Source organism: Psammomys obesus, unplaced genomic scaffold (genome assembly GCF_907164565.1).
Source record: "Psammomys obesus unplaced genomic scaffold, mPsaObe1.curated_primary_1811, whole genome shotgun sequence".
NCBI lineage: Eukaryota > Metazoa > Chordata > Mammalia > Rodentia > Muridae > Psammomys > Psammomys obesus.
In genome coordinates this window covers 17,950,403-17,966,947 of record NW_026596051.1, presented here as the reverse complement: position 1 = coordinate 17,966,947, position 16,545 = coordinate 17,950,403, and the positions used below count along the sequence as shown (strand labels likewise).

The 16,545-nt window shown below is 37.5% G+C and overlaps 1 protein-coding gene across 5 annotated transcripts in view; it reads right to left on the bottom strand.

Annotated features, from left to right (window-relative positions):
- Window positions 1-16,545, bottom strand: part of Grk4 (G protein-coupled receptor kinase 4) — a 63,645-nt gene that overhangs the window by 33,049 nt on the left and 14,051 nt on the right. For 4 of the 5 annotated variants that reach the window (XM_055624099.1, XM_055624101.1, XM_055624100.1 and 1 more), the window contains 3 exons: window positions 6,471-6,577; window positions 4,824-4,916; window positions 2,902-2,965 (listed from right to left, as the gene is read on the bottom strand). In XM_055624099.1, coding sequence (XP_055480074.1) covers window positions 2,902-2,965; window positions 4,824-4,916; window positions 6,471-6,577 — 264 coding nt within the window. Of the gene's footprint in view, window positions 1-2,901; window positions 2,966-4,823; window positions 4,917-5,853; window positions 5,923-6,470; window positions 6,578-16,545 lie in introns of those variants that run through there. The other variant, XM_055624104.1, reaches the window with a different exon arrangement.

Below are 16,545 nucleotides of genomic sequence, written 5' to 3'. Positions count from 1 at the left end.
TAAAATAAAATAAAATAAAATAAAATAAAATAAAATAAAATAAAATAGAAAAGTTCAAGGCTAAACACACTGGTTCCATATACTCAGGAAGCTATAGCAGGGTCTATCACTCTCCTGCTATAGATGAAGTCAAGATATCAAGTTAAGATCACACAACTGGAAATGACAAGCAGGACTTGATCTTGGGCTTAAACAGCTCTTCAGTACACCACACTATGCTACCTTTGGAACAAGAATTGCACCCAAATGCTCTCTTCTGCTCTTGCTTTAGGAAGCTGGAGATTGACTTTATAGAACTTAAAGCATAATCAAGAGAATTACTAGTGGTAAAATAAGTAAATTATGATTGCCCTTTAAGCTCACTGGCATAGGCAGGTGTTAACACTAGGAACTTGGACTGGAGGGAAAATGCAACTGTCCCTGACTGACTGACTCAGTAAGGCTCTGACAGACACTCAGAGTAGAAGCAGCTTGTGTACTGTCCTCTGGGCCTTGACTTAGAGCCCAACATAGCCACAAAAAGTCTACAAAGAGCTATCACAGTTAATTCATTCTTCTAATCATGCTTGAAACCCCAAGTAAATGTATCCAAATATACTCTGTATCAAGTCTTTCATAATAATTAAAATGCTCAGGAGATCCCACTGAACCAATCTTAAATCATATATGATTATAATTAGAATTTCATTTATTATAAACATGAGACCCAGAGGCTAGAGAGATGGCTCAGAGGTTAAGAGCACTGGCTATTCTTCCAGATGTCCTGAGTTCAATTCCAAGGAACCACATAGTGGCTCACAACCATCTATGATGAGATCTGGTGTCCTCTTCTGGTGTATAGGTATATATGCAGACAGAATACTGTATAATAAATAAATAAATCTATTTAAAAAAAAAAAAAAACATGAGACCCAGCTCCCTAAAACTTCTTTTCCTCTGTTCTTTAACAAAATCTCAAGCCTTGTATGTGGAGATCAAGAACAACAGCATGAGCTGAAGAGAGATGAGTCTCTGGTCTAGGACACATTCCACAGAAGAATGGTTCTTTTTAGACCATCCCCATGAAGGTCTTACAGCAGCGTTGGGTAAATTAGCCAAATACAAACCTATAGGTTATACAAGTCTCCAGGTGTGTCAGGGGTACACCTCCAACAGGAAGTGATGGTAGTTCTGACTCACTTTCTTTACCTCAACATGCAAATGGCTGACAGAGCTCACTTGAGCACAATAACTCTGGAGTTGGCTTCCTAAATTAATTTTGAGACAATGCTGGTAGATTCTGCTTTTGTGTTAAAGTAGAATTCAAGAACATGTATAATTGAAATCACATCTAGGCAGTGTAACCTGCTTCTGATTTTAAAAAGTGTTAGTTCCCAATGACTTGCTGGTCTCATGATGACTTGGAAATGCATACACTGAATATGATCACTCCAGATAATTAATGGGGCAATTAACATTAATTATCTAAATTATCACAACAGAACTGTGTGTTATCCTCTGTCTAGCTGTTACAAGTGATCTCTATCCAGGACAGCCATCATATTTAAAACCTACCCCTCATAAACACACTTTTTTGTTTGTTTGTTTGTTTGTTTTTCAACACAGGCTTTCTCTGAGTAGCCTTGGCTGTCCTAGACTTTGTAGACCAGAATGACCTCAAACTTAAGAGATCTGCCTGTCTCTGCCTCCTAAGTGCTGGGATTAAAGATCTGTATCAGCAAGCCCAACTAAATTCACACATTTTAAAATACTTTTTAAAAAGATGTTAGAGGTTATACAAAAGGCCTTGCACATATAAGGCTAGGGTTATACCATGTTCTATATCTGAAAAAAAAAATTCTCAGAGAGGGTCTCACTATGTAATCTAGGCTCACCTAGAACTTGCTATCTTCCTAACTCAGCTTCCCAATTATAGGCATACACCATCACAAAAGGCCCTGAACACCTTTTAATGTAGGTATAAGGTACACCTATATCTATACTGATTAGCTTTTATCACCAACTTGACATAATCTGGAGCTTAGAATAGGAAAATTCAATTGAGGAACAGCCTCCATCAGATTGCCCTGAAGCATGTCTGTGGGTTATCTTTCTGATTGTTAATTATGGTGGAGGACCCAGTCACTATAGGCAGTCCTAACCCTGGGCAGGTAGGCCTGGGTTGTAGAAGAAAGCTGGCTGAACATGACCCAGAGGAAAGAAGCCAGTAAGCAGTATCCATCCATGCTGCTGCTTCAAATTCCTGCTTGAATTCATGCTGTGGCCTTTCTTGATGACAGTCTGAGACCTGAAAGTGTAAGACAAACAAAACCCTTTCCTCCATAAGGTCCTTTTGGTCAGAGTTTTTTATCATAGCAACAGAAAGAAAACTGAGACAATGTCCAAACACAGTTAAGTAAGCATCTGTAACAATGTCCTGTGGTTAGATAAATGGCATGCATTTATGGTTCCAGCTTGCTGAGGCAACAGGAGCTCTTGAACCCAGGAGTTTAGCAGGGCTAACTTAGATAAGCTAGTGAGACTTCATCTCTTTAAAAATAATTAGTATTCTATTCTATGCAACATAAATTTTAGAGCTAGTCCTGAATAACAGAAATTTCATAAATTTTTCAGTCTCGACACACTGCCTAACTTGAACAACAAACATGAAAAACATAGGTTCTGTCAGAATGGAAAGTGGATAGTGAAGTCACAAAGAGAGGTTTGCTGTTGTTTTAAATCTTAAAGCAAAGTACGTTTTGCTCAAAGATGCACCTTCATTTCAAGTTGCCTGAAACTATTCTCAAAATGCATAATAAGGAGACATGTGTACTGGCAAAGTTGACAAGTTACCTGATGTCATGTGTGGATGACCAGCTACTTCTAACAGAATTACTGCTGTCACTGGTACAGGTAACTCACCTCTCCAAATCCGCCTTTTCCTAGAACTCTGTATTGTCTGAACGTGTTCTTTGTTACTGGCCGCCTAAACAATTTAAAAAAAAGTTTCAGATCTCACACTGTATTTTTTAAAATTTTTAATTTTATAAAGTGTAATTAATAAAAATTAAAATTAAAAAATTAAAAAATATATTTTTATTTTTTATGTATATTTGATTTTACCTGCATGAGGGTCTTAGATAATCTGGAACAGGAATTAAGAACAGTGGTGAGTTGCCAAGTGGGTGCTGGGAATCAAACCAAGGTCCTCTGCAAGAGCAGCTAGTGCTGTTAACCACTAAGCTATCTCTCTAGTCCTGCACTGTTATTTTAAAATAAAAAAGCCTACCTAGAGCTGGTATTAGTCCTGTTGGCCCATATTGCCTGAAACAGTGCCTGAGACCAAGGCATTTATGCTCAGGACTTACAGCTCTCAACGTTTCACTCAGAAACAAGCACATTTAAAATTTATTAAAGACACTGACACAAAATACTAAACAGCTTAATTATCCTAAGATAAGTATGTAAGTAGCCCTAAGAAATATGCATGTTTACAGCTCATGGAATTTCTTTTTTTCATGGAACAATCTTTGGTATACTTTCCAAACTGTCAAAAGGCTACTGAGGAAAACTACATAAACATAGCACACTTTCCTTTAAGTACCTAAAATGTAACCTCTCGGAAAAAAAAAAAAAAAAAGTGTGTATGTGTGAGAGAGAGAGAGCTGAGCATGGTGGTACATACCTTTAACCCCAGTACTCAGGAAGCAGAGGCAAGCAGATCTGTTCCAGACCAGCCAGACTACATAATGAAACCTCATCTCAAAAATGAGGCAGGGGGAGGGGGAGGAGATGTATGTCAAACTATTAGTGAACATTTTAGAAATAGTAATCAAAATAGTACTAATAGCAGCTGAAGGTTTTGTAGCACTTCTTTTGTGCACTAAACACTGGGCTAAGCATTGTACATGCATCTTGCAAGCATAGAGTCAAGCAGCATAGAGTACTGTAGGAGTATGAATGAAAATGGCCTCCATAGGCTCATAGAGAGTGGCACTATTAGAAGGTGTGACCAGGTATGAGAAGGTGTGCTCTTGTTAGAGAAATTGTGTCATTGAGGGTGGGCTTTGAGGTTTCAAAAGCCAAAGCCAAGCCCAGGGTCACTCTGTCTTCCTACTGCCTGCCAATCCCAATGTAGGACTCTCAGCTACCTCTCCAGTACCATGACTGCCTTTGTGATACCATGATGATAATGGACTAAATCTCTGAACTGTAAGCTAGCTCCAATTAAGTGGGGGGAGGGGCTGGAGAGATGGCTCAGAGGTTAAGAGCACTGATTGTTCTTCCAGAGGTCTTGAGTTCAATTCCCAGCAATGGTGGTTCATAACCATCTATAATGAGATCTGGTGACCTCTTCTGGCATGCAGGTGTACATGCAGACAGAACATTGTATACATAACAAATATATAAATCTTTAAAAAAAGAAAAGAGGTGCAATGGTCATGGTGTCTCTTCACAGCAATAGAAACCCTAACAAAGACAGTGATATAAATATCTCTGAACAGAAAAAGAATCTATACCTCACAGTGGTTAAGTCACTTGCCTAATGCCACATAGCTAGCAAGAATTTGAACAGAGGCTTATAAAACCAAAATGCTTTATTTTCTAACTATGTACCATGAATGTTAAATACCATTTTCATGAGAAAGAACAGGATCCACTAAAATGGGAGAAATTTTATAATATTCTGCCTATTAAAGATTTCTATGTAAAATAATACACACAACTCAAGATTTCCAGTAGTACTGTGACAGGTAAAAAAAAAAAAAAAAAAAAAAAAAACATCAAATAGTATGCATTGTGAGAAGTTATTATTTTTTATTTAATATTAAATTAAATCCTACCTTTCCAGCCATTTCCATTGTAAAAATCGGCAAAAGTATGGACTGGCTTGGTATTCTTCAAATGGTGTTCCACTCAAATAGTTATAGATAATTCTAGAAAAGATTTTTTTACAATTATTTATATACATATATCATGCAAGAATATTGACAGTTGTTTCATACTTAAGAGGCATTTACTGTGAAGTTGACCTTTATACACAATTCAGTATACAGAATTTGCCTTATGGAAGTCCATAGATTCTAGTGTTATCAGTGAACATATAAAAAATTTTACAGAAATGGAATGTCCTTTACATAGGCCAGAAGGTATGACCCAGATTTAAGGTGGATCTTTGTCAGGGAAACAAACCCTGCTGCTAAGGTCAAAGTCTGCCATTACTGGAAAGCCCTGAGCTCAGTGCAAAATGGAGGACTTGGATTCCCTTGGTCAGTGAGGCTTCCTCTTCTCTACCTCGAGGAGCCCAGATCCCCACACCCTGTGCCTGAGAATAGTCCTTAGGAAAATTACAGGTCCAACTCCCTTTCTCCCAGTGGAACCAATTCAGCAGGCACCTAGGATTCCTGGAATGTCTCTTCATGTTAATGAGGCATCCCAATAACTTAGCTCTTCAGCCAACGACATTCACCCACCCTGGATATGCCCATCAGTTGATTAGTTCTGCTCCCCTTGTTCCTGAGGACCACTGACCAACACAACTCCAGGATCAAGGAGGACCACAGATCTTCCCACCTCAAAAGGTCTGGATTTGGTTTGAGTATCCCCATTTCAAATGATTTAATTAAGGAAAATCCCTTACAGGTATACCCAGTCAGTATTCTTGATTGTCAGCTTCTGGGCATGTAAGAGGTACAGGCATGTAATACCATATCTGATCAGAGGAAGCTTTAAAACCACAATGAAAATGTCACTTAAATATACTAAGAGCTCAAGATAAGCTTTTCCACATTTCTCTGGGCCTTAGTTTCCTTTCTGTGAGATAAGTGACTATCCACAGAACCACAAAACAGCACCTCCTTATTACCAGATTACCTGGAAACTACTTTCTTCCCATGTTCATAAAGAAGCTGAATTTAGTCAAAATGTTCTGCTTAAGAACTTCGCTGTCCATACTGCAAAAATCCAGAGGAAAAAATACTTTCAGCAAATGCTTAGGTCTAGAAAAATATTTTTAGACTCTTCTTCACACAAGCATTTGAAAAACAGAGGAAAAATAGCCAAATAGCCCAGAGTTGTTACAGGAATGCTATGATATTGGGGCTTGACACCATGACCCTCTTCAGTACAACTTATGTATATGTGATCATTACTCTTTGCTTAATCCTTTCTACACAAAATTACTGAAAGGGATCATTTTAATTGCAAAACTATACAGATAAGAACACAATTCATATAAAATAAACAAAACAAAAGAAAACTTTCTGTCATCCTGTCTTGGGGTTACCAATAGATAATATGTACACAAGCACATGTAGAACAAGACACATGCTTTTACCTTCTAGAACTATGTAAAGTAGGGACAGAAGGATCAGAAACTAAAGGCAAACTTAACTTATAGAGTGATTTTGACCCAACCTGGGCTATTTCAAACCTGTCCCAACAAACCCAAACACCCATAATACATGCAAGGCTGAGCACTGACCACTTACCTACTGCATCCCTCAAAAACTTTTGTAGGGGAAGAATTATGATTCAGATTCCATTTACAGTGTCTCATAACAGCTGGAGGTATCTGTGGTAAGAAGACTTCTGACTTCTGAATATTGTATAAACCAAATATATAACAATTAGTGTTTTCATAGTTTACTAATCATACAAAAATGTAATGTCTACTATAAATTGCTTTGTTTTGTTTCCCGAGACAGGGTTTCTCTGTGCAACCTTGACTGTCTTGGATTTGCTCTGTAGACCAGGCTGGCCTCGAACTCACAGCAATCCCCCTGCCTCTGCCTCCTGAGTGCTGGAATTAAAGGTGTGTACCATTGCGCCTGGCTAAAGTACATTAAATACTAAGTCAAAATACCACCCCAGAACACTTTCCAGCATTCAGTTTCCTCTGCTTTCCAGAAATGTTCTTATAAACTCAAAACATGTGCAGAACAGAAAACAGAATCTCAAAGAGGAATCTGCACACCCAGATTTACCGCCTCATCGCTCTTTTTGACAAAAGAATAGACATGGCTGATAGGTAGAGTATGTCTAGCGTACAAATGGGTTTAGTCCCCAGCACTGCACAAGCCTAGCATGAAAAACAGCGCATGTCCATGAATAGATGGCTGGATAGACATAAAAGGAGAAAACACTAATAATCATAACTGTGTGTGTACATGTGTGTGTTGCTTACATGTATGGGTACCACATGTGTGTAGTGCCAACAGAAATCAGAAGAGGACATCAAGTTCCCGAAAGCTGGAGTTACAGACAGTTGTGAGCTATCATGTAGGCACTGAGAATTGACCTCAGGTCGTCTGGAAGACAGCCAGTGCTCCACTACTACAGTGAGCCACTACTCCAGCTCAAGAAACACCCTTTAAGAAGGCATTCTTGGGCTACAGACACAGTTGAATCGCATAATATTTGCCTTGAGTTCAATTCCTAACACTGCAAAATTAACTAATTTTTAAAAATTAGAAAATTTGACTCATTCTAATTCTACAACATAGATGATCATTAAGGATATTATACTGGACAAAATAAAAGAATGAATGTCACTTATGGATATATATGTGGGTAGTTAATCTGAAAATGTTAAAAAGTAGAAAAGTAGTTGATATGTGTGGGGGAGAAAGGAGATCAGACTGATGATGTCAGTGCTTTATTTTTGCAAGATAAAAAGGTTCTAGAGAGTGTTTACATAACAGTGTAAATATATTTAACATTACTGAAGTATACACTTAGAAACAAACACCATACATTCTGGTCACAGCACATGGAAAAATCAAGTTGGTACTGACCAGGAAAATTTGACCTGGCTGATTTGCTTTCATAGTGCCAGAAGGTGCTATGTAAATTTCTCGGGAAGAAAAGTCATCAACAGTCTTAGCCAGCTGTGAACCCTGTGAGCTACAATAATTGATAGCATTGTGAGGTATGCTCATGGGTGGCAAAATGTTAGAGGAATAATAAACCACTTTCTGGGTGGATTTTAACACCAATGCCATGGGGGAAAAATCATGCGGACTACTGTGAATCTGGCCCAAAACACATGATCAGAAAGTCCATAGGCCCCAGGGGTAAACAAACTATTACTATTTTGTTAAATGGACATAGTAGCAAACTGCCCTCTAAATTTGTATCTCTATACCCGTAGATCAGTAAAGATTTTAGTCCACCCTAAAGAATTTTCTTTGTGCAGTGGTTGGTGGTTAATACAGAAAATCACAATTGCTCAAAACATAAAGAATAAATGTCTATGGAATCCTCAGCCATAATGGGACAACCACGTTCCTTGCCCACAAGGCTCAGATAATCTATTTGGGAGAGAAGACAGAAAAATTACAAGGCTACAGGTTGGGAAGGACTGTATCAAAATGCTATCTTCTAGACACAACAAGGCTACTTACTATATTCATGAACTCATAGTAGCTGTGGTTGCCTATTACAAAACCTTCACAGGATCAAGTCAGTCAACAATGCAGGAGCTATTGACAGTTGATGGCTTCTAATGGCTTCCAAAGAAGACAGTTTTTATTAAGGGTATGGCCCCTGATAAGTCAATCATGCTCCAATGGGTGGTCCCATACCCTTGAGTTTATAGGCAGCAGAAACTGGACTCAATGGATTATTTTTTAAAAAGAAGACATAAATTTAGGAAGAGACAAAATGTGAGGGTTGGACCTGGAAAGAATTAGAGGAAAGAATGGGAAGGAAATATTATCAGAATACATTGTATACATGAATGAAATTCTCAAATAATAAAAATATTATATTTAAGAAGAAATGGTTTCTGGGCATGGTGGCACATGTCTTTAATCCCAGAAAGCAGAGGCAAGAGTTCAAGGGCAGTACAGTTTACAGAGTGAGTTCTAGGACTGCCAGGGCTTGTATAGAGACCCTGTCTCAGAAAAACAAAACAAAACAAAATAAAAACACAAACTAGTTAATATAAATTTCATCTTATATTTTTAAAATAATAGTTAAAAAATTTAAAACACACAGATATTTTTTCAGAAACAAATATTTCACCTTCACATAAACAGGAAAATATGTATGTGTATATATATATATATTCCTTTTGTAAGCAGGTACTGACTAAACATTCTATTTACCAATTTTCCTACTGCAAACACCATTACCACCAATACTTCTAGCCATCTGGTTCCCATATACTTTGGTTCTTAAATACTATGCCAGGCAGTGGTAGTGCACACCTTTTTTCCCAGCCGTCAAGAAGGACAGGCAGATGGATCTCTATGTTTGAGGCTAGCCTGGTCTACAACATGAGTTCCAGAACAGCCAGGGCTACTCAGAGAAACCCTGTCTTGAAAACTCAAACAACAACAACAACAAAATAGAAGTATTAAATAAAAAAAAACATACACATGAAAAAGTTAAACATTTTATTCTTTTATTTATTTTGTTTGGGTGTTTTGCCTGCCTCTATATCTGTGTACTATGTGTGTGCAGTGGTCTCAGAGACTAGAAGACCTCTGAAACTGGAATAAGAGACTGCTATGAGCTGCCACGTGTGTGCTCAGAACCAAACCAGAGTCCTCTGGCAGAGCATCCAGTGCTTTCAACTTTTAAGCCATCTTTCCAGTCTCAAATACACACATTTTAAACACTGATATTCACTATGAAACTCCCCTCTAAAATGGGTCTACCATTTTACATTCTCACTGACAGTGTCCCTGAGTCCCAGTTTCCTACTTAAAAAATAAAAACAACAACAACAACAACATTAACTTATGCGAGAGATTCTGGGAAAAGGAAACACATGAGAAAATCATGGTCTAGATTTAGAAAAAAGAATCCACATTATATTTAATTTATAATTAAAGTCCATAAATTATAGACTGACTTCTGGCTGTGCAGAATACAGCTAATACCAAAACTTTTTATTTTCTGTAAATCAAAACAGCTAATTAATTCATTAAAGAAGTTGAAGTACTGATCAATGTATATAACTAAGAGAAAACCCACAGGTGAAAATTACTGTAGTATTACTGCAGTATTACTGTAACCCATAATGATTTGTTGCTATAATCTATAATGATTTAAGTTATCTAATAAAGCCAGGCATGGTGGCACACATCTTTAATTCCCGCGCTCAGGAGGCAGAGGCAGGTGGATTTCTAAGAGTTTGAGGACAACCTGGTTTACAAAGTGAGTCCAGGACAGCCAGGGCTATTACACAGAGAAACCTTGTCTTGAAAAACAACCCCCTCAATAAAAGCAACCCCCCCCAAAGTTATCTAATAGATTTGAGGCACTTTAATATCTCACTGAACCTCAGAATAACCATGATAGATGAGGACATAGGCTTAAGAAGTCACAAATCTTCCTGGTGTACCACAGTAAGTGCTACAACATTTTGCAAGACCCTCAAACCTAGTTTCTTCCCATGTACCAGGACATAGGAATAAGATGAGTCCACTCCTTTCATTATTTTTTGAAAAGGAGTTTGCTTGCTCCTTTATTCAACAAATACACATTATACTAGGAAATAGAGATAACAGAAGACAATGTTTTCTTAGTTCACAAAGCCAGTATTTAAACAATCCTATTCTACCTTCATAGGAGTGTGTGTAAGTGTGTACACCTGTGTGTGTAGGTGTTTTGCCTGCATATATGTCTGTGCATCACATATGTGCCTGGTTCCTGTGCAGTCAAAAAAGTGGCTTCGGATTCCCTAGAACTGAATTACAGGGAGCTGTGAGCCACCATGTGGGTACTTAAAACAAAACCTAGATCCTCTGGAAAAGGAGCTAGTGTTCTTACCTTTGAGCCATCTCTCCAGTCTCTTATTTTGAGACAGGGTCTTTCTATGTAGAAAAGGCTAGCCTAGAACTCCCTGCCTCTCCCTTGTAAATATTGGGATCAAAGGCACATGCCAGCACACCTAGCAAGGTCTCAACTTTCTAAAATTACATAGCAAATTGATTCTGTTAATACTGTTAAACAATTAACTCTAAGTAGAGATGTTTTTTTCAATGTAATCAAAACTTTATATTAATTCTCATAGAAAGGAAAATATTTTTTTTTCTTTTTTGGTTTTTCAAGAAAGGGTTTCTCTTGGCTGTCTTGGACTCGCTCTGTAGACCAGGCTGGCCTCAAACTCACAGAGATCCGCCCGCCTCTGCCTTAAATTCTGGGATTACAGGCGTGCACTACCACTCCCAGCTGACAAAGGATTATTTTTAAGAACAGGTAGTATGGGTGCAAATTTACCAGATGACTCAGTGCCTTGCTAATTTAACACTTCAAACATAGTATCTAACAGGAAAGTACACTTTTGTAGATGGAAAGAAATGTAGATTTTGCAAATATAGGGAATTCATACTTCTCAGCTACAAAGTTATAATAATCAAGACAATGTGGTACTTATATAGGTTTAGATATACAGGTCTGGGGCATAGAAAGAGGATCATAATAAAAAAAAAAACAATAAACCTATTCTTCCATACATTTAACTTTGCTATTTTTTTAAAAATCAGGGCTGAAAAAAAGGCTCAGTAGTTAAGAGCACTGGTTGTTCTTCAGTTGTCAGCACCAATATGGTAACCCACAGCCATTCATAACTCTAGTTCCAGGGGCTCTGACACCCTCTTCTGGCCTCCATAGGTACTATGTACACAGGTAGTATACAGATATACATGCAGACAAAATACCTACACACATAAAATAAAATTTTAGGGCTGAAGAGATGACTCAGCAGTAAAGAGCATTGGCTGCTCTTGCACAGGACCCAGTTTGGTTCCCAGAACCCACATGATGACTGACAACCATTCATAACTCCTGTTCAAAGGGGTCCAACACTCTTCTGAAGTTGTGCACCAGGTACACATGAGACATACACATAGGCAAAATACTCAAACACTTAAGTTTGAATTTTTTTTTTAAACTTCAGGGTTCTTATTAACAAGTTATAAATGTTCCTTATAGCTTGAGTATTAGAATATCTAATAATAAAAGCTATATACTTTTGGCTATTTTACTTTGGTCTACATCCATTTGGAGTTTACTTTTTGCTTGTGTTGTGAAACAAGAGTACCACTTCATTTTTAATACGTGGATTTCTACTTGTGCCAGCATCATTTGTTGAAAAGACTATGCCTTCTCATTCTGGGGGATCTTGATAGCTTTACAATAAATTGATTGACTGTAAGCATACTGGTTTACTTCTGATTCTTAGTCTACGCCACTGACCTGTATATCTAACCCTATCCCAAGTACCATGTTGTCTTGATTATTGTAACTTTGTACCTGAGAAGTGTGACTTCTTTTTTTTTTTTAAAGAGTGATTTATTTATGTATTTATATGAGTGCTCTATTTGCATGTATTCCTACATGACAGGAGAGGGCATCAGATCCAATTATAGATGGTTGTGAGTCACCATGTGGTTGCTGGGAATTGAACTCAGGTCCTCATTACAGCAGCAATGCTCTTAACCGCTGAGCCATCTCTCCAGCCCCGAGAAGTGTGAATTCTTTAATTTTTCACCCCCAGGAATACAACAAGTATTTGGGGCTTTTTAAATATACATATGCATTCTAAACTAAGTTTGCTGATTTCTACAAAAGGAACAGAATAATCTGATGGTGAATATATTGAAAACATATAACAATTAGCTTAATATGAGCATGTAAACAATATTAAGTCTTTTGATCCATGAACATGTGATGTTTTCTCATTTAGATGATCCTTTAATTTTTTTCAGCACTCCACAGCAGAATATACAAATGTTGTATTTATTCTGCTAAATCTAAACATTTTATTCATTTTTAATGAAAATATAAATGGAATTATTTTAATTTGTTTTTACTTGCTAATATATAAAGTTACCACAAAATTTTGTATAACAGTCTAGTACCTATCAGCCTTGCCAAACTCATTTGTTCATTCTAATAATGTCTCTTATTTATATATATGTAGATCCCTTAGAATTTTCTATATACAAGATCGAATCATCTAAAGCGAGATAGTTTTACTTATTCCTGTCCAATCTAGATACTTCCACTCCTTCTTTTAAATTTATTTTTAAGTTATATGTGTATAGGTAATTTGCTAGCATATATCTCTGTGTACAACTGTGTTCCTGGTGCTCTTGGAGACCAGAAGAGGACATCAAACTCTCTTCTATCACTTCTGTAACTGGAGTGACAGATGGTTGTTAGCCACTGTGTGGGTATAGGAATCCAAACCAGGTGGCTCAAAGAGTACCAATGCTCTTATCTGATGAGCTACCTCTCTAGCAACTACATCTGCTTCTTTTCACTACCTAACTGCCCTTGCTAGAGCCAACACCAAGGAACTTGAGTCAAACCTCTATCTCACCAGCTTAAGCAAGAAGAAACTATCTTGTCTTATTCCTAATCTTAAAGAGAACATGTAATCCTTCATATTTAAAGATGATGGATGTTAACTGCATTTTGCAGATGCCTTTTATCAAGCTGAACAAGTTCCATTCCAATCCTAGTTTTGCCAGGTGGTGGTGGCTCACACCTTTAATCCCAGCACTCAGGAGACAGAGGCAGGCAGATCTCTGCGCCTAAAGGCCAGCCTGGTCAACAGAGCAAGTTCCAGGACAGCCAGGGCTACAGAGAGAAAGCCTCTCTTGGAAAACCAAAAAGCAAACAAAATATCCTAGTTTGGTTTATGCTTTTATTATAAAAGAATGTAGATTATCCATTCTGTCTGTTTTATAATTTTATTCTACTAACATTGTATATTATATTACTTTGATTTAGCACACTATACTAGTTTTATAATCTCAAAAAACCCTACTTAGTTTTTAGTTATTCTACCTAATTATAAAAATGAAACTTGGCTTAATCTCAGTATGTGGAAACCCTGGGTAATAGATAATGAACACTCATTTTGATAATAACTCAAAAAAATATAAGGTAGATGCCAGGTGGTGATGGCACACCCTTTAGTCCCAGCACTGGAGAGGCAGAGGCAGGCAGATCTCTGTGAGTTTGAGACCATCCTGATCTGTAGATGGAATTCAAACACAGCAAGAGCTACGAAAAGAAACCCTGCCTCAGTGTGTGTGTGTTGGGGGTGGGGTTAGAATAAGGCCTCCACATGCACATGCACACCTGTGCACTTACACTCAAGAAAATACATATATGTACACATACAATATACACACACACACAAAGACATGAAAAAAAAGAAAAGGGGGAAAATGACATTTACAAACATTTTTCACTAAATGCTGTAGATTAACAATCTCATTTCTCCAAAACTCCTATTAATATTTAACTGGGAGGCTGGACAGATGACTCAGCAGTTAAGGGCACTTAACCTCTTCCAGAGGTTTTGAGTTCAATTCCCACATGGTGGCTCCCAACCATCTATACTGGAATCTGATGCCCTCTTCTGGTGTGCATGTATACATGTTGATAGAGCACTCATCTATATAATAAATAAAGCTTTAAAAAATAACTATTTCACTGGCATTTTAATAATATTTGGATCTAGGATCTTTAAGTACATGAGTATAGAGCCATCATGAATGGATTAATGCCTGTCTAGAGCAATGGTTCTCAACCTTCCTAATGCTTGTGGGCTTTAACACAGTTCCTCATGTTGTGGTGACCTCCAACCATAAAATCATTTTTGTTGTTACTTCATAACTGTAATTTTGCTACTGTTATGAATCATAATGTAAAATATCTAATATTTCCAGTGGTCTTCGATGACCCTGCGAAGGGGTTGATTGACTCCCAGGGGTCATAACCCACAGGTTGTAACTGCTAGTCTAGAGCACTGCCTTGACCCTTCCTACATTCTCTTTTTGCCCTTCTCTAAATAGTATCTTTAAACTTTGTGTGTCTTTTTCTTCTCTTTTGATATTTTTTGATACAGGGTTTCAGAATGTAGTCTTGGCTGGCCTGGACAGAACTCATTATGTAAACCAAGCTGGACTCCAACCCATGGAGATCTGCCTGCTTCTACCTCCCAAGAAATGGAATTAAAAGTGTGCACCATCACTGCCCAGCTGGTGGCACACATCTTTAATCCCAGTACTTGGGAGGCACAGGCAGGTACATCTCTGTGAGTTTGAGGCCCGCCTGGTCTACAGAACAAGTTTCAGGACAGATAGGGCTACATAGTAAGACCTTGTATCAAACAAAACTCCTCATATTTTAAAAAAAAAATTAAAAACCTCCAAAAACAAAAGGTAACTAACAGCACAATAAAAGCCTGGCATTTTTTTACTTCATTTTGTATCTCTCTTTTACTTTGGTTCAGATTCTGTTTAACTCTACATATAGGCATGATAATCATTGATACCTAGCTTGCCTCATCTCTCTTTAAGAATGAAAGCAGAAAGAGTATTCTACCAACAACTTTTCCAATGTCTAGTGCACAGAAGGAATCCCAAAAGACCCAAACATTGTCCTAAACCTGCAGTCACCTGATTTGCAGGAATGGCCAAGCCTTTCTGACATATTACCCTATGATTAAAAAAAAAAAAAAAAAAAAGATGCCCCACGCCTAAATAAGAGCAGTCATCACTGGAAATAGAATGTCCCCTCAAGTAGTAAGAATTTGTCTGAGGTCATTCAATAATACCAGAACTGAGACAATGATCAACCAGCCAGATCATAGCATGACTTCATTATACATTCCCCTTGCCCCTTGCTCCCTGCCCCAGTTCTTCCTCTAGTTAAACCTAAAATTCATGTCATTACACAAATGGCCTGAATGTCTATTTTTATTAAAATCCTTTCTTGTCTTTTCACCATTAAAATTCCTTTCTTTGTGGCAAGTGAACAATCTAACATGTTGGGACATAGCTAGCAAATCAAAAGAAATAAAAACTGGTGCTGGAGAGATGGATCAGCAGTTAAGAGCACTCAGTGGCTGCTTTCCAGAGAACCCAGGTTCAAATCCCAGCACCCACTTTGCAGCTCACAACTGTCTGGTCCCATGACTGAGACTGAATGTCATTCTCTGACCTCTGTGGGCACCAAGCACATGTGTGATGCACAGACAAACATGCAAACAAAACACTCAGTATTTTTTAAAATAACAAAAACAAACCCCCAGAAACCTAAAAAAGGATTGTGATGTGCTAAAAAACAAACAAACAAACAAACAACAACAAAAAAAAACCAACAACACAGACTAACAGAAATGTATAAGAACAGTCTCTGAGGTAAAGATACTAAAACATAAGGGATTTGGTCAGGCATAGGGGCACATTCCTTGAATCTCAGCAACAGTCCTCAAGGCAGTCTCAGCAGTCCTGTGAATCTGAGGCTAGCCTGTATGCACATAAAATTCCAGGTCAGCCAGTGCTATATATAGAGAGATCTGTGCTATGTGAATATGGATGAATCTAACTAAAATAAAAGTAAACAAACAAATAAATTGATGTTTTAAAAGAAGGAATAAAAACTAAGACTTATAAAAACTTTTAGGAAAGATGTTACTTTTAATTCAAGTTAGGCAAATAAAATTTTTTATGTTCTACTTGAGGAAACAAATTCTTTGAATTTTCTACAAGGTTTCTTATTTTTTTCTTAATCTACAAAACACAAAAGAGA